Here is an 18185-nt window from a genome sequence, read left to right on the forward strand (position 1 = left end):
TGAAACAGCCTCTAAAAAGCTCCTCGCTGCTCATTCGCACCGTGCAGCGTTACCAGCCCTTTTCACGAGGAGTTCTGAGGAACCCGTCCACGCATCGTGGACGAGCACCGCGCTGCCGCCCTCCCTCCAGCAGCTGGCGGAGCTCGGCCAGCACGGCGATGCCCACAGCCAGCCCCGGGCCGCCCGCCCTGCCGTGCCCCACCCGCACCTTGGGGGCTCGCAACAGCGAGACTGACCGCCCTCGGGCTCTAAGTCTCATTTATTGTCAGGGGCCGCTCGGCTTTACTTGAGGAGTTTATCCCTCTTCTTTTCAGCGGGGAATCGATGCTCCTTCGCCACGCGGCGCTGTACAGAGGCGAAGCGCCCGCACCGCTCCCTCGAGGATCCCGCAGACAAAGGGGCGAGAGCCAACCTCTCCTCACAGCACCGAGCCCACCCGCCCAAGCTCGCCCCGTTGCAGAGCCAGGAGGCTCTGGTCGGCGAGATGGCGGCCCCCTCCCGCAGGCTTCCCCCCGAAGGAGCACCCCACCCCTCACCCGCTCCGGGAGGGTCCCCGCGAGGCCCCGCTGCCGTCTCCCTCGGCAAGGCTCACCTGCGTAGGTAGGAGGAGCGCCAGGAGCAGGAGCCCCAGGCCGAGCCGCGCCGCCAGCGCTGTCCCCACGGCCGTCCCCATACCCTTCTGCTGCTGTTCCGCTGCGTGCCACACCGATACTACTGCCGTCCCAACCGCTGCGACAGCGAATGAGACGGCTGAGCCGCGCCCGCGCTTTTTATAGCAGCGCGGGCTGCCGTCACGCCCCGCAGCCGCCGCCTTCCCCGCCTCCTCGCCGCACCTCCGCCCCCGCCCTCCGGGCCCGGCCCTGCGCCGCCCGCGAAGTGCCGAGTGCGCCGCCACCGCGGCCGATGTCCGGCCTCGGGGCAGAGCTGTGTTTCCCTGGCTATGGGTACTGCAGGCAGAACGTGTGTGCCTTTGTCTTGTGCCCACCTCGTGCTCTGGCACTTGACCCCGGCGTGGCAGGGGTCGAGTTGCAATTACTCGAGATAAATTCTTCTTATAAAGATCACAGAATCATAGAATCACTAAGGTTGGAAAAGGGCTCTAAGATCGCCTAGTCCAACCACCAGCCCATCCCCACCATGCCCATTAACCACGTCCCTCAGAGCCACACCCACACGTTTTTTGAGCACCTCCAGGGACCGTGACTCCACCACCTTCCCGGGCAGCCTGTGCCACTGCCTCACCACTCCTTCTGAGAAGAAATGATTCATATCTCCAACCTGAACCTCCCCTGGTCCTATCACTACACAGGAGAAGCCGACTTCCACCTCACCACAACCCCGTTTTGGAGAGTTATAGAGAGTTATGAAGTCTGCTCTTCTCCAGACTGGACAGTCCCAGTTCCCTCAGAACATCAGGCTTTTCATTTAAAAACTGAGCTCACAGCTGAAGGAAGGACAGGTAGAGAAAGCTGTATTTCCAGATGATAGAAACAAGAGATGAAGGGTTGAGGAGATGAGGCTCGACCTTCCCCCTGGCTGTTAGGTGAGTGCCTTCCCACCAGTACTCAGGCTTCGGGACACAGCTCGCGGTTTCAGACACTCTTTGGATCTAAATATTTTATTGTTATCGTTATTCCTCCAAGAGCAGGAAACCTGTGTAAGAAGTGGAACAGGAGGTTCTTCCAGTTGTAACCTGCACATAAGATTCTAGCTTCTGGCACACTGTAGCTGTATTGTGAATCCTCCCAGGTAGGTTCTGCCTCACTGAGTTGATGCAATCCTTACTCTACACCAAGATGAAAGATCTTCAGAGTATTACACAAAGCACTAGTGAAGCACTCCTGGGGTAATGTTTCTCTGGTTTTTTGTGTGTGTTTGTTTTTAAAATCTCTGAACATATTGAGGCTCTAGCTCCTTCCTATTAGAGGCATAGTCTGTACCGATCTTTGAAACTGAGAATCTTATGTTTCTGAGTGTTTGCTGGTTGTCTGCTTAAAGCTGGTGATGAGAAGTTGGATTTTCATGATTCCAGATATCTGAATCCCCTATGGGAGCAGTCACGTGAATCACAACAATGAAGTGAGGCCTTAGACTGTTCTGACACCAGATCCCCATTCTGCTACTGCAGGAGATGCCAAAGGAATGTAACCTTGCTAGGGCTTTCCAACAGCCACAACAAAGACTATTCTAGCATAAAGCAGGCAGATAATTTCCTTTACAACCCCTCCCACCTTTTATTGGAGAAAAAGCAGTGATACAGCTGTTGCATGATCCCCCAGGGTTACAGCAGTAGCTGAGACACTTAGTCAAAGCAAAGACAGGTGGGAATGATGGAGTAGCAATCAGACAGCCTTTCGCATTCTCTCTACCCAGTGCATTTACCTGAGGTCTGGAAGTCAGTTTTAGTGAGGCTTGTGCAAAGGTCATGTAAGGTGACTTGAACATACAGAGCACTGTATCAATGCTAATTACCATTATACAGTATATTGCACTTCTGGTATTTTAACAAGCTACATTGGAAAAGGAGATATTTCTTCTTGCTAAAATGTTAGACAAGCTATTTGCTTAATGGTCTTTTAAAGAAAGAAAATGCAGAGGTTTTAAAATATATGTCAGAAGTGATAAAATACTAAAATAAGGGAACTATGTAAAGGCTATGTTCTGAGGTCATATTTCTGAAATATTCCTGAAATACTCAGGCAAGTATGGCATATGTATTGGCAGCAAGGAAGAGGAACTCTCCAATGGATTCTGTTAAAGATTTATCTGACCGAGACACCGGGACACGATGTATGGATGTTTGTACAGAGATGAGAAATACTGAGTTTAGAACTGTACAAAGTGAAGTACTGCTATCTGGTGGCCAATAGGCACTTCTGATCTTTTTTTTTTTCTCTTAAGAGGTGATGTACTCTCTCAAAACACCCTCTGCTGTGTATTTTAAGAGGTTCCATGGTGCTGAGATGTGTTATTAGGTACCATTTTTAAACGCTCACTTTTCTGCTTCCTTTATGTTTTAAAGTCAGAAGAGCACTCAGCATCTCTCCGAATTAAACATGTCATATTTGGTGAGAACACATAATAAAGAGAAGGGCTAAAACTATTTCAATCTTTTGGGTTAAGTAGAAATCAACTTGCATATTCTGCTGATGACTTTAAAGTTGGTTCAACTTTGCAATAGACATCATTTTCAATCTAGTGATCAGAAGCAAAATTTGCGTTACTTTGCATAAGATATTAGCAAACAGGATCCGCTGAAATGGGTATCAATAAACAGAAGTCATCCATAAAAGGAAATGGAGTAGTCTCTGAAACTTAAAAGTAATGCATTTGAATCTGGACAAGCTTTAGGAAAATAAGTGTAGTCAGAGCACTGAATGGAATTCATGAGAACTAATTTTGACATAGCCATTAATTTTCTCTTGCCTTTATCTTCTGGTCTTGATCCACTTAAGCTTAAATATTTTAGGAGCATCAATTGCCAAGGAGAATCTCTGGATCCAGTGCTCCCAACCAGCTCTTCACTCTTTGGCTGTGTATAGATCGAAACTTTCTTCACATTATGGCACATCTCAGGCTCTTCATCCATTTTAAGCTCATGCCAGAGTGCACGGCAGCTCTCAGTAGTCACCTGGGTCATAACTGTATTATTTTACTTAATCCCCAACTGTGAGCATGTGTTGATACTTTAGATCCTGATCGTTTTACAAAGGAGAACTTGGAAGAGAGAAATGCAGCTTCCCAGTGTGCACTGTCTAGCCTGCATATGCTGATCTATGCTGACATCCTCTGGTGGTAGGCTTCTTTGTTGTCCATTTTTCCTGGATTTTGCCTTGAGAAACTCCCAGGTCAGTATTTACTAACATATAAGAACAGTATCTTTTCCTTATCTAGGCTGGCTCTCTTGCTGCTGGTTTAGTGGGAAGGATCTATCTTGCCTGAGCATCAGATCTCCAGCCACATAATCAAATCTTCCCAGCTCTTTTGAAGCACCCTTCTTTACAAATGCATCTTCAGTAGCATTGCAGAACAAGTTTGAAATTCTGATTGGTTGAAACTAATTTTATATATCTGGCCAATGCTGTTAGGTGTGCATCTTGATTTGAGCACTTGGAATATATTTTGAGGATTACTTCTTCCATTTGAGGGTTTACAGTCTGTTTTTTGGCATTGTTAGTAGAGATTTTAATGGAAGACAGAGTTGGTGGGACTGTAAATATCCACTTGGTGTTAACTTATGATTGCACTCAGTTATACATGTGTTCATAAATGGGCCTTTACTGGTATGATCCAAACCATCGCTGTAACAGGTTTCTCTTCTATGCCAAACTGAGACAAAAACAAACAAAAAAGCAAACAGAATCAGGCTGCTTAATTAGAGGTGTACAGTTATGGAAGTAAATTAATCTACAATTTTCAGCCCTGGAATCCTAAGTCTAAAATAATGTCAACAATAAATGTTTAAGAATAGCAGCCCTAATACCAATGGATCTTATGATTTCCTGTTCAGTTCGCACAGTAGAGTGTGGATTCAGGTCTGCTTGAAAGCACACCTTTCTCTCTAAGTCAAATAAACTCTTGGGTGACATCAACACAAATAACTTAAACAGAAGGTGAGCCTGTTCTCTAGCTTTCAGACCAACTGACATGTCTAGCCACATACAAAATACTAAACTTTGCTAGGGTCCAGAAAAGAGCTGCTGAATCTAAACTGTCTGTTGTAAGGCAGTAGTCCATGGCCCAGGCCAATCCCTGAATCCTGCCCAGGAGTAGTTTGGTATCGTATTGCTAAGTATGGGATGAAACCAAGGCAGGGCTTTCCTTGAACTCATCAGGCTTACTGTTACATGGAGCAAAAGTCATTAGCTCCATTTTCTCATTTGAGGTAAATTTAAAGGAAGAAGGGAAAATTCTGATGAACAGGCTGGAGCTGTTTATTTTATAAGACAAAACAAGAATGAATATGATTAAAAGGTGCATAAATGAACAATATATAGAAGATAGATCAGCTGTTCTTTCCATTTCGTCCTAGAAAAAGGGACCAGTTGGGGAATTGAAAAGATGGACAGCTGCATCGTTGATCATGCTAAGACTTCAGGTATCTTTTTAGATAGGAAATTCTTTACTGCAAGATATTAGACAAGGTACAGGGAGGGATAGGACATTTATCAGTGAGAACATCCAGAGTTTAAATGGAAAATATTGCAGGGACACGCTTTAATGGAAGATAGATTTTCCTTCTGTGTAATTCACACATTCTCTTCATGCTTCTGGACCTGAATGCTGGATGAGATATCCTTGACTCCAAACAATATGATTGTTCTGACGTTTCATCCATCCCCAATGCACTTTTATTTATATTATTTTCTTTATTTTTTATATATATCAAAAGTGTATTGAAGTCTACAGATACATTTCTCTTTCCTGATGCAGTACTGCTTGTACATGCTACTGAGGGTAATGTCTCTGAGTCACAATGAAATGTGAAGTACTTTGAAAACAGCCTTTTTTTCTGCTTTTAAAAGCAAACCCAAGATAAAGCATTACAAAAAACAAACAAACAAACAAAAACAAACAAGCAAACAAATAAATGCTTTTTAACTGTACACAGATGAGGGAACAATCTAAAATCTCTCTTTGGTGATTAATTATATTTAAGTTATTTGTGTGTGTATCTTGAATTAGGTGCTATCAATTAGAGAAGAGAACGCTACATTCTAAGTAGTAAAGCCATTAATCTGAGAAGAATACAAAGAAAACAGAAGTAAATAAATAATTCAAACTAATTAACATTTGTTCATGGAATATGTAGTTGTTTTGGCTAATAAGTAAGTTTCAAATAACAAATGCTTAGCTGATTATTTTTCCTTCTTGTTGCATTTGCCACCTGATGTTAGCAGGAGCTAGATAAATCCTAGAGCTGCAATCAAAGCTAGCACAATCATGGTCACTGCAGAATGAATGAATTTCCACAAGCCTGTATTAAAAACCAGTACATTAGCTTTTTCTACAAAAACAAAGACATTGTATCTTATTACCAAACAAGGAAAGGAGGAAAAACATTTCTCATTGCAAACCTCTCACCAAACTGAGGAGTGGAAGAATTAGCAGTGAAACCATGAAGCCTTTAACCTGTGAGTAGCTGGACTGAATGCCAGGCTAACTAAAGGAAGCTGCTATTTTTCCTCCCCGATACTTAGCTACTGATGTAAAACTGATTTTCACTGTCCAGCAGCCTGTTAATTTCTAGTCTTGGTGGCTCACCGTGCTATGAATTATTAGGATGGCTTCTATCAGCTTCTTTAGTAGTGATTAAAGTAGTCAGCACTGCCTATCCTCTTTTTCTTTCTGATTATGGCTCAATGGGGCATTCTAGTGTAAAAGAGAAATGGATTCTGTGTGCAGGGTGACACAGTGGCTGCAATAAAAAGTGACAGAAATTCGTAACACCGCTGCTATTGGAGGAGATAAAATGGCAACTCAAAGAGTCAGTAAGTAAAGGAGACAAGATTCAGCATACTCAGGGGCTAGAGACATTAAAGGAATCCTATAGAGGAAAAAAAAAATCCCACAACATTTTATGGTAAAAATGGCACAGTATATGCTATGGGTAACTGCGTAGAACAGTGTGCCAACTGGAAAGGCAGCAGTGGAAGGACCAGAAAAAGAGTGTCTGCTGCAGGAAGGATCAGCTTTCAGAGATGTGTTTTAGAGAAAGAGGTGGTAAGATTATTTGGACATGGACTGGATGTAAACAACAAGTTAGAGGAATTGTCTCCAGACTGTGGACTAAGAGAAGAGAGTATCTATCAGTTGCAGTCGGTATGTAATACTGGAAGGGGTGAATTAGCGGTCAGGGAGATTTAGCTCATTATTTAAATGAATATGGACAAAGTTAAGGGTGGTGCTCACACCGGGACACTCTGTTTTCCCAGGCCATATACATATGCATAGAACACCGGCTGTGTACCTTCAGTGCACCTTTAAATAAGCAGTGTGTTTTACAGGGTGTGTAGTTACAGCAAGGTGAGTCTGAAGATAATTCTGCAGTGACAAGTAGTCTAGTGAGGTGAGCATTGTGTAAAGGTAGAGTTATAGCATTAGAGTATAATGGTACAGCTACAGCTACTAACAGGGCTAGGAAAGCTGTATGGTGGTCTCGACTTCAGTTTTAGATTCAACGAGTACCAACAGATCTGGTACTGCTGTCACTTGACTGACTTCACAGGAAAAGAAAGGAAACAAAAAATCCTGAGCAGTGGTGGAAGGATTTCTTGATTATAGACACAACATACAAGTTAAACGCTAGCAAGAATTTTCTCTGAGATATCAGAGTAAGAAGACTAATCTTTTTATGGCTGAATGCCGTAGAATATATACGGAAGTGCACAAAATGAAAATGCTTTTGAGAAAAGCTTCTGTGGGTGCAGCTTGAGCCTGCAGAGCTTTGTCAGGGAGCCAATCACTGCCATCTAACGGTAAACTGGAGAAAGAGACAAATTGCACTGCAATCTTTACCCAGTCTGAGTGTTTTGGTTACAAAGATGGTTTGATGTAATTAAAGTAGAAGTCATTAACATTGCCTTTATTTTTTTCTTTTTGGTCATCAAAATGTGCACTTAATGACCTAGGTTGGGAGTTTCCAAGATCCCACACAGCTGGAGCGTAAATCTTAAGGATGAGGGTTTTCATGGCCCATCTAACTGCAGCACAGAGGAACCTGGTGACAAGGCGATCGTACGACACTGACGTTCCTTTGCAGCCCAGGGCAGAATGGATCCTGATGATAACCTTGGCAAGGTCTGGCATCATGGCAGAGACAAAGTAGTAACATGAAGTATTCCTAAGTAGAACAACTGCAGCAGTTGTTGTTGTAGCTAGACTGGGAGATGGAGCAAGTGTGACAGAGGTGATGTCCAGTTTGGAGCTGTGCAATGGGGAGATAAACCAGGTGCATGATGCCTGCTCTTGGCTGCCAAGTTACATTTTCTCTGTGAGTGAAGAGGGACCTGAGAGCAATAAAATTCACATTCTGAAGACTGTAAGTCTTACAGGAAAGGGTGTTGAGCAGTGACTTAATTGCATTCTGGATTTGAAATGGGCCTCTATATCATCATATTTGAAAGATACAGAAGATAAAGGCACTTCAGACAAGTTCTTTAATCCTACATGAGTCAAATCACATTTTAAGGCTCTGAAAAGAGCAGATTGAATGGAAAATTGGTTGTTGGGGTTTTTTTTTTGTGTGTGTGTGTTTTTTTGTTTTTTTTTTTTTTTTTTTTTAGTTTTGTTCTGTTTTTCCATTGGGGAGCTAGCAACTCTGCTCAGGGAATCTCTGCTGTTTAGAGATACATTTTCTGTTCTGACTCATATGTCACTATGAGTGCAAGAAAGTGGCTTGTACTTGATTTTTTTCCTTGATAATGATGTATGTGTATTTTAAGATACATGGATGAAAATTACAAAAAAACTAACAGCTGTATTCCCTACTGAGACTGGTCAGAATCTCTCTGACCTGGGCAATGGAACATTCAAAACATAAAGATGTAAAGATATTTGCAGCTTCCTTTCCAATGAGGCTTTCAAGGAGGGAAATAACTTTCCAAAGAACTGCTTTGCTACAAAATATCCCTGACATAAAAACCTTTCCTTCAAAAATTTAATGGCAAAACTTACGCAGGTGTTAAAACTAAGCTATCAACTATAATACGCATGCTAACTGCACAGCTGCCATGCAACAATACCCCCACACCACTTCCTATATTTGCTGATAACTTTCTAAGAGAGGATTGCTCTGCCAAGTGAGGTGAAGGGCATTTTAAAGTAGAAATTCAAAGGTGAAGTGCTTTTCCATCTGCCAAAATTACCCCAAACTTTGCACAGCTCTTTGCATCAGGGCAAGATGCTGTTGGTTGGATGTGACTGCACTCTGTACCCATCTGGTGTGGATAAGGAAAATCTCCCAAAGGCTGAGCAGCTGAAAAGTGGTCAGGAGGAGAGGTGCGAGTGAGGTGTGGCAGAGGGATGGACCTGGCTAATGGCTGAGCTGCAAAGAGAAGGGATTATGGGTAGCCATTGGTGGTGGAGGTGTGAAAAGGGAAATGCAGAGTAAAGGAAAGAAACGAATCTAAAGACGTGAGAATCCCAAGATATGGTGTGACTGGGATTAGATTGTCATTGTGCAAATGAATCAGCGGGCAAGAGACTTGGACATCTGCTGGAGGCATTTCTCTTGGGAGAGGTTTCCATTTCCCATGTCCTGGCTTGGGAATGCAGGCAGAGGGGCAGAAAGCACACACTCTGGCCCTTAACACTGAAGTCCCTGTGGTTTGGTCGTGCGGTGGCAGAAAGCAGCTCTGGAAATGACAGATGAGAAAATCCAGCATCTTTGGTTTTACATGGAGAGGTTTCGGGGCAGGAGGAGTACTCAGACCTAAATTAGTAATTTATTTCTGCACTTTCAGCAGTTGTTGTAAAGGGAAAATTATAGGTATGTTGTAAATATAATAAAAAATAAATATATGTGTATATATACACACACAGGAAAAATATATCATTCTGGGAACGCTCTTCACCGGAGGGCGGTGGGCATGGAGCAGGCTGCCCAGGGCAGCGGGCACGGCCCCGAGTGTCAGAGTTCACAGAACGTTGGGACAGCACTCTCGACACGGGGTTTGATTTTGGGCGGTACGGTGTGGAGCTGCTTGGGTCTCATCCAACTTGGGATATTCTGTGATTCTATGACACCAAACGGGACGCGGTCCGTGCCAGCCTGGGTGCGACGGCAGATGGCCGAAGCCAGGCCTGTCTCTCGCGAGCGCAGCTCCGTTTCCAGACGGCTGAGGAGCCAGCGGAGCCAGGGGATCCTCCGAGTCCCTGACGCCCGGCGGGCCGTCAGAGCACAAAGAGGCGAAACGGCCCGCTCCCCGCCTTCCGCGGCAGCCGGCCGGGCCCCGGCAGAGGGCGCCGAGCGCGGGCTGAGGCGATTCCGCCTCCGGTCTGCCAGCAGCGGCGCAGGGACGGCGGCGGCGGGCCCGGGCCTGGGGCTCTGGGGTACTCAGGTAACCGCGGCGGCCTGCCCTGCTGCGAGGCTCCCTCCGGAACGGGGCGGCGCGTCGCCGAGGCCGCGGGGCGGAGGGAAGCGCGGGGCCGCCGTAACCCCCAGCGACGGGACGGGCCGCGGTCGGGCCTGGGCTGCGCGGCCTTCGCCGGGACGGCGGCCGAGGGCGGCCGTCAGCGACGGGGCCTGGGCCGAGGTGAGGGCCGCGCTGGGCCTGCCCTCAGCTGCGGCAGCCGCCCGCCTGGAGCAGTGTCTGCGGCCCTGCGCTGCGCTGCTGGGAGCTCCGCTCCGAGCTCAGCGCCGTGCCCGGGGCGGGTGGCGGCCGGGGAGCCGCCCTTGGCTCGGTGTTCGGCAGCTCCTGTGCCCCCGGGGCGGGTTTGGATCGGCGGTTTAAAATAACAGCGATCGCTTCAGAGAACTTTTAGCAATTTGTCCCCGGCTTGAGGAGAGGCGTTAAGTCTTCAGGGAGCGGCACACCGTCCTAAGATTTTCAATTGTATGCCTAGTAGTTGTAATTGCTGTGGTGTGAGCAGAGCCGTGGGGGTTGTGGCTATTTTTCTGCCACCAGTAGTCACGGACCTTTCACTACTGCGGCTGACTGCACAGGAATCCCGTTCTGCTTTCAGCAGAGTTCACTCTGGTATCAGGAGAACAACCTCTGGTGTCATGCAGTACACACACAGCTGTACAAAAGCCAGCATCACATCTGGCTAGAGAGGTGCCCCCAGCTGAGGGGTGGGCTTCAAAAGGAGCAGCATCAGGGCTGCTGGCCCCAGTCCTGTTGCGGTGTGCAGACCTGAGCTGCTTCTGCTGGAGTATTGCGGTGGTGCTTGTTCCCACTTGGAGCACTTTGCAGCCTTCCCTCAGCCAGGAGCAGCATGGTCTGAGCAGAGCCTGGAGTTTAGAAACCTTCAACTCTTGGGGTTTTACTTATGGTATCGAACAGGTTGCTTTCACCAAGGAGGAGTCATAGCAAGTGTAACTCTCCCTTTGCTTTTTATGAAATATCACACAGAATCACAGAATGGCCCAGATTGGAAGGGACCTCAAGGCTCATGAATCTCCAATCCCCCTGCCACATGCAGGGCCACCAACCTCCACATTTAATACTAGACCAAGTTGCCCAGGAATCTGGCCTTGAACACCTCCAGGGACGGGGCATCCACAGCCTCTCTGGGCAGCCTGTTCCAGCACCTCACCGCTCTCCTAGTAAAGAACTTCCCCCTGACATCCAACCTAAATCTTCCCTCGTATAATATGTGAAATAGCTTCCTGGCTGCTTCTTTTACGAATGGTGTGTTAAATGGAGGGAGCAAAATGCCACAGGTATGTTTAAACAGTTAATATTAAACTGCAGAAGAGGAACAGAGTATTCTATTCCATTGGGGATTTCAGCGCTGGCTTCTGTCTGATACTTTACATCTCGGTAGTGATGGGCAGTGTGTGAGAAAACACAGCAGGATGCCCACTGCGTTTAGATGGTGCACTGTGCAAGGGAACTAGATAACCATCTGTCTGTTTGTTTTAACTGTTGTGCTGTCCCTGGAGAAATCCTTCCCAGTAGTCAAAGCGCTTGCTTGTTTTTAACTATGAATGCTTATTTCATTTTAGGGTGTACTATGACTGGCTTCAGGCTCCCCATCACTGTGTTTAGAAAACTGAATGTTTGGGTTGGACTGTGGGAGAAATTCCCCTCTAATAAACTCTTTCCCTCTTGGAGAAGAAGCATTTTCTGTAGCTGTCAGGCAAGCACAATAAATGACCGAAGATGGTTTAGCTTTTTCCCAGTAAAACTCTGCACACTAAGACTTTCTCCAGAGTATGTCTCAGTATTCTCTCTGCGGAACAAAAGTAGCAAAAGCTCTAAGAGGAACAGACAAACTGTACAGGAAGAGGAGGAGGAGGAGGAGGAAGATGAACAAGAAAGTGATTTGGAAGATGAATTGGAAAATGACCCCAGCGTAGTAAAAGATTACAAAGATCTTGAAAAAGTGGTGCAGTCTCTACGATATGACGTGGTCATGAAAGCTGGCTTAGACATTGCAAGAAAGTAAGTATGAAAAAGAACCTGCTGGTGAGAGAGATGGCATGTAGATAACACCGGAGGTTTGATCCCCTTCATTGTTAGAATACCCACTTTTTAATATAGCTGTTTTGAGTTGGGATATCTGGGGTGTTGTTGTTTGTTTGGGGCATTTGCTATCAATTACCATGTATTTAAAATGAAGAAAACATACTAAGTAATGCAAAAAGATCTAATTTGAGACAGAGGGAATAAATAACATGCTATTTAATGGCTGTAGAAATAGATGAGGGTAAGGTCAATCTAACAGACCAGGTCAGCCAGATATGTACACTCTACATCAATAAGTCTGATCTTGAACGTATAAAAGCCTTACGTTGCAGTGTTGTTACTATAATCTGATCACTTACAAACAATTGAAGTGGCTGTTGCAGGATGGAGGACTTAATTTGTTGGGTATTCAGGAGACAACTCTTCAGAAACAGCTTATTTCTTTTACCTATAGCACAGAGCACCCTCTGTCTACTATTTCATTTACCGTCTGTGAAAGATTTCTTCCAGTTCAAGACTGTCCTGCCCTAAAATAAGTAATCCTTTATGTGCAAATTAGAGTTGTGGAAATATGCCTTGCATGTGAATGGTTTTCTTGTGTGTTTGCAAGTGAACAGTTGCATTTGTTCTGCTGCATACTGTCAATGCAATAAAACCTTGTTTTTCTTCAGTAAAGTAGAAGATGCATTCTACAATAATGAACTCAGGCTGAATGGAGAAAAACTATGGAAGAAAAGTAGAACTGTAAGACTCTTTAACATTTAAATATTTTAATACAGTACAAGAAAATAACTAAACTGTGAGCTCTTCTCCTTCCTTTTACTTGGGGCAGAAGAAGCAGCCGCTAAATGGCTCTGCCATTTAGGTGAAGGGCATTGCTAACACCACTTCCAGCTTTCTGTGTGTGTGACTGTTATTCCTGGGGTACGGTGCTGCTCCCTAAGGCAGATGGGTGACCTGTGGTATTGAAATGGGCTGAAAGCAAGGAGAAGGCAGGTGGCAGCAAGGACAGAGCTTTATGTGTTGCTGAAGGAAGCAATGATAGATATGAGGTTGATGGATTAGGAGTGATTAAATCTGAGGTATTAGTGGAGTAGGCACATGGTTAAAGTTTGATGATAGAAAGGGACTGAAACTGAGGTGGCCCAGGAAAGGTTATTTTGTCTGTGAGAGAGCACACAACACACACACAGCCAAAGGGTTGCAGGCTCAGCTGGCCATGTTCTTTCACAACAGAGCTCACCCAAATGGTGACCAGCATACCTCTACGTTCCGATCAGGTGGCATTACTGTGGTGAAAAGGCAGGAAGAAGTTTTAGTTCCCATTCCCCTCAAGTTAGGGCTCATTTTTAAAGGCATACTGCTGTTGTGGATTTTGCAAGGGGGCACAAACTGTTGACCCATGCTGTTCTTTACAACAGTTTAAGGCGTTCTAAAGGAAGGAGGAGAATTTTGCATTTGGCTGCTTTGTGTCTGTATTGATAGAAGAAGATTGGCAGCAAACCCTATTTGGTAATAAACCTGTATGATAGCTTTTCCAGAGTTAGGCATTGGCTGTAATTCAGTAAGGGCAAAACTCCTGGCAGAGAAGGTCATGAGGAGACATTTGTTGCTTATTGCCAGGGCTCTCCTAAAAGCTCACAGTGGAAGGACGGCTCTGTAGTGGGTCTGGTGTAGCCTTCCCACTTCCTCCCCCCAGAGATTCAGGAGAACAGATGGCTCGAAAGGAGCACCATTAATGTGGCCCCGACTGTGGGAATTTGTTTTCTCCAGAGAATGCTTACAATTGCTCATCCTCTCTTTCTATTTCCAGGTGAAAATTGGTGACACGCTGGATCTCTTAGTAGGTGAAGATAAAGAAACAGGAACTGCTGTAGTGATGCGGGTAGTCTTAAAAAAAGTATCTAACAAGACTGAAAGTGAAAAATACAGAGTAATTTTAAGACGTTGGAAAAACTTGAAGGTGCCCAAACAGGACGTACTGAAGTAGCGGGGGGATGCATGTGGCTGCATGAGATTTGTTTTGCAGAAAACCATATTGTTTGTTGTTAAATACGAATTTTGGTTAAACAAAATGACAGTACCCTTTTTTAAGGGCTCGTGTTAGAAATATCTCCCTCTGCTGTGTACATCAATGCTCCTGTGGTAAATGCCTGTCACTTCTTGCAGTTAGTTTTGTTTCATGATACTGTGGGATAAAATACTCTGCCCTCATATCTCCAGGCAGTTTCCTTACAGACGTTATATAAAATGACTCAATAAAGACAAATTTGATCACCGTTTAATTGCTGCCTGGTTTCTGTTAATCAGGTTATGTGAAAGCTGACGCCACAAGCAGCACTGCTTTCTTAGCTTTATTTCTAGATTCGTTACATAGTTTGGTTTTTTTTTATATTACATATACGTATGCGTAAAATTGCTTCCTTTTTAATTACTGATTTGATCCTGGTTAACAGTACCAACTCTGTGCTTTCATACACGTTGATGCAGTATAGAAAGATACTGATTGCAGCAGCATGTTCTTAAGCAGGAAACTTCACAATGACCGAGGATTTGTCAAGACAGAGATCCTCTCTTCTCTCATGGAAAAGGTAGCTCAGGCAGGAGGCACACAGTTAACAGAAGAAAATGAGATCTTGGTTTTTTATTGCATACTGATGTCAGCGTGGCATTTAAAAGAGTATTTATCACTTAAGTGGCTGTAGAGATCTGATTGATCAAAGATCAGACAACACTGTGATTAGAAGTACACGCCTGTATTACAGCAGCAAAGTGCAGCCTTGGAGCTGGCGTCTCGAGTAATCACCCACACTTGTAATGTTGATCATACACTTTTTTCAACAGAAACAACAAACTATGAGCTATGTGGCATAGACAGAATTTTCATGTTTATAGGTGTTTAACATCTACACATCCAGGTGTGGGGTGTGTGTGTGTGCAAGGTGGGAGCATTCATTCAGCCCACGGTCTGTTCCCTACCAAGTGAGAAGAGCCCAGAGGTGAGAGCAGCCTAGATCAAGCAGCAGAAGCACACAGCAGTCTGCTTTTCCTTGCATGTTCCTGATGTCTAAGTGGGCAGGCAAGAAGTTGTTGCTCACAAAACAAATGTAAGGTATCAGACTATCAGATATATCTGGTACACAGTGATAAAGCAATGGCTGGATCCAATCCAGAAGGCTCTGCCTAGCACTGTCAGATTGCCCATACAGAACCATGGCACTGGCACGGCACCAGGATGACCTGATAGCTTTGCGTGCTTCCCACACTGCAGTGTGTGCTGCAGGGAGGCCAGCCTGCCTTGCAGAGCAGGATCTCTGGTCATCCATGGGAAGACAGCAGGGAAATGCTCACAGAACTGGGCTGCTTCTGCCACCTGCATCAGTTTCTCAGTTCTAATGTCTACATAACAGAGTGATTTTAATCACTCGCTTTCTACTTGCTCCACAAAAGAACGGGCAGTTATTTTTTCCATAGGGACAAGAGTAGCACCGAAGCATTCCTGGTTTCTGTTAGCTTCTGCAATGGCACACCAGAACCTGTAGCTTCTGTGAATTAATTACAGCATTCAGCGTGATGGTTGGTCTGCAACAGCCCTCATGAGGAAAGGGGTGTGGAGAGTCTGTGTATATGGTAGGGAGAGTGGCACAAATGTGAGTACTGCTGAAACTTAAAAATCTTCATCTCATACTGGAGCATCCAGTGAACCTATAGACAAGCACTCCAAGAACATGGGTTTTTAAATTATTGAGAGGGAACACAAGAGAAACAAGGGACAACATTATCTGCCACAGAAACAGACTCCTGGATTCTCCATACAAGGAGTAAAACCTCAGGAATAGGATGTGATCCTATCAGTGACTCACTCCTGCTGCTCCCACACACCTCAGCATTTTCTTTTCACAGGAAACCTTTGCAGACCGTGCTAACACACCGCCTTGGAGCTAACTGAAGTTACACGCTGCTGAAAGCATCATGATGGGTGGAACACTTTGCCTTCTGAGGAGCTTCAGCACCAAGGCACAACACCACAAAGCGTGCCTGGAAATGGTGACAAACCGCTGTTTCACCATAATGAGATTTGTGAAGGAAATGGGGAATGATTATCTGACATTTGTGTGTGTGGGGAGATATTAATGAGGTGATCTTCCTCCAGCCTTTGACAATCACCATTTGTTTTGCTTACATCTATTAATGCAAATCTTAGAGCAACTGGACATGTGGTGATTTTGCCCCCTTTGTTTTTTTTAACTGATGGTGCTTTACTTTTTTTCTTTTTTTTTTTTTTAACTGAAAATTGTGAATTTTTTTTTTTTTTAATTAATCACATTTATCTTGTGAGGGGGAAGATTGGGGCAGGGAAGCATTTTCCAGAGCACCTTTATTTAATCTCTGTTACAGCTCTTTCCATAAGAACCGAGGGCCTTTCAGCTTGCCATTAATGAAAAGAAAAACGCTCAGAGGGGACTGCAGCCTCATCATGGAGTGAATCAGGAAAGAGAGCAAGCAGCAGCCTGCCCACACCACAGGCTTCTCCTGGTGCGATCAATAACCAGCAGAGACACCGTTCAGAAAAATGACAAAAATAAAAAGGGATATGCTGGATGGAAATGATACACATGGGGGTAATGCCCTGCTCATCAGACGAGCTACAAGGAAAGTATTCCAGATCTGATGGGATGCTGATTTGGAGTTTGCTTCCAGCATTCTGCTGCAGGAGACCACCTCTCAGAGCAGTGCTTACACAGAGATGACCACGAGCATCGTGTAGCCCATAAGAAATTAAGACCATCCCTACTGGTGGGAAGTTAACATGAACGATTTCTGTAACAGGGAGGGTAACAGTGAGGTAACACTGCAAACATTAGGTATTTGTCATGATTTCTGCTGGGACAAGAAATTAGATAGGAAGAACAAAGACTTGTGGATGGGGACTTACTTCTTTTTCTCAGCCTTACCAAGGACAACCCTAAGAGAGGGCACTAAAGCATCTCATTTCAGCAACTCATTTAAACAACTCCAAGTGCATTCCTCTTTCCCAGAATATTAGCAAGGTAAAAAGCCTTGCAAACATTCCTGCATTGGTGCCAAGTGAATGGCCAGAACAATCACAAGAAAAACCCACGAAGTCAGAGATGAAGAAGCTTTAGCAGTGACATTGGCAGAATTAGATTTACTCTGGAAGGCCATAAACGTGAACCTGCCCCATTGCCTTACCACAGATTTTAAATGCAATCAACAGAACTGTGCACCATAAGTGAGAACACCTGTCAGCCCATGCCATTACCTCAGCGCAGGCAAGCTCCAGACATTGCATTTTCCAGCTGTTTCACAACCCTTTAATTGCTGAAACAAAAGCTAAATAACCAACAGAGCCTACACATTATTCTCTGTCTCCTGGGGCTGTAGAATTAATAATGCTCCTTCCAGCATAAAATTAGTGTGCCTTTGTAGAACGCTGAGGATGCAGTTCTGTTTCCCACTGCTGTACATAAATAACAATTCACAGAGACGAATGACACTCAAAAATGTATAAATGTACTATATATATCTGAGGGCAGGAAAAAGAAGAGGTGCAAACATTTTCTAGAACATGAAACATTTGGTGGCTGTAATGTATAACAAAGTGGTTGACTTCGTAAGTCAGGATCCTTCTCATTTCAAACCTTGTTACCTAAGCCAGCTGAATGCAGTTAATAGGCAGAAAACAAATGTGCTTGATCTCCCTTTTGATGTTTCGTTTTACATCCTCTACAGAGCTTCTAAGAAAAGGTTTTAATTTGTGCAGGCTAGGAAAGGCAGAAAAATATAGAGCTGAGGTGTATTAATGTTCCTTTCAGGAGGCTGTTAGAGGTGAGACATTCAAGCTGTATGTTGATAGGGACACGAAACTCGCCTCAGCAGGGTGTACTGACCTGATAGGCAGAAGGCAACGCCGGTCTATAGGGAGTCAGTGTATGTACATTGCAGACATCTTCACACCTAGCAATCTTCCTGCTATTTTGAAGGGGGCAAGTTTGCTCCTTTACACAAAAGCCATCTGAAAGGCAGAAA

At 44.8% G+C, this 18185-nt stretch overlaps 1 protein-coding gene across 2 annotated transcripts; it reads left to right on the forward strand.

Moving 5' to 3' along the window:
- Window positions 1-9982: 9982 nt before the first annotated feature.
- Window positions 9983-14419, forward strand: MTRES1 (mitochondrial transcription rescue factor 1). 2 transcript variants are annotated; one of them, XM_042883431.1, is made up of 4 exons: window positions 9983-10061; window positions 11672-12110; window positions 12806-12878; window positions 13948-14419. In XM_042883431.1, exons 2-4 carry the CDS (start codon window positions 11680-11682, stop codon window positions 14122-14124), a joined length of 681 nt encoding a protein of 226 aa, XP_042739365.1. In that variant the 5' UTR covers window positions 9983-10061; window positions 11672-11679; the 3' UTR covers window positions 14125-14419. The 2 variants fall into 2 exon arrangements, with proteins under 2 accessions (XP_042739365.1, XP_042739357.1); XM_042883423.1 differs by lacking the exon at window positions 9983-10061 and having other exon boundaries at window positions 11235-12110.
- Window positions 14420-18185: the final 3766 nt, after the last annotated feature.

The sequence above is a fragment of the Lagopus leucura genome, unplaced genomic scaffold (genome assembly GCF_019238085.1).
Source record: "Lagopus leucura isolate 7727_CA_CO unplaced genomic scaffold, USGS_WTPT01 Super-Scaffold_73, whole genome shotgun sequence".
Taxonomy (NCBI): Eukaryota; Metazoa; Chordata; class Aves; order Galliformes; family Phasianidae; genus Lagopus; species Lagopus leucura.

What these genes read in the sequence shown, in the direction of transcription:
- MTRES1 (XM_042883423.1), top strand. Translation starts at nt 11,539, where the DNA reads ATGGTGCACTGTGCAAGGGAACTAGATAACCATCTGTCTGTTTGTTTT. An exon ending in GGCTTAGACATTGCAAGAAA is followed by an intron (nt 12,111 to 12,805) that starts GTAAGTATGAAA and finishes GTTTTTCTTCAG; the next exon opens with TAAAGTAGAAGATGCATTCT. An exon ending in TATGGAAGAAAAGTAGAACT is followed by an intron (nt 12,879 to 13,947) that starts GTAAGACTCTTT and finishes TTCTATTTCCAG; the next exon opens with GTGAAAATTGGTGACACGCT.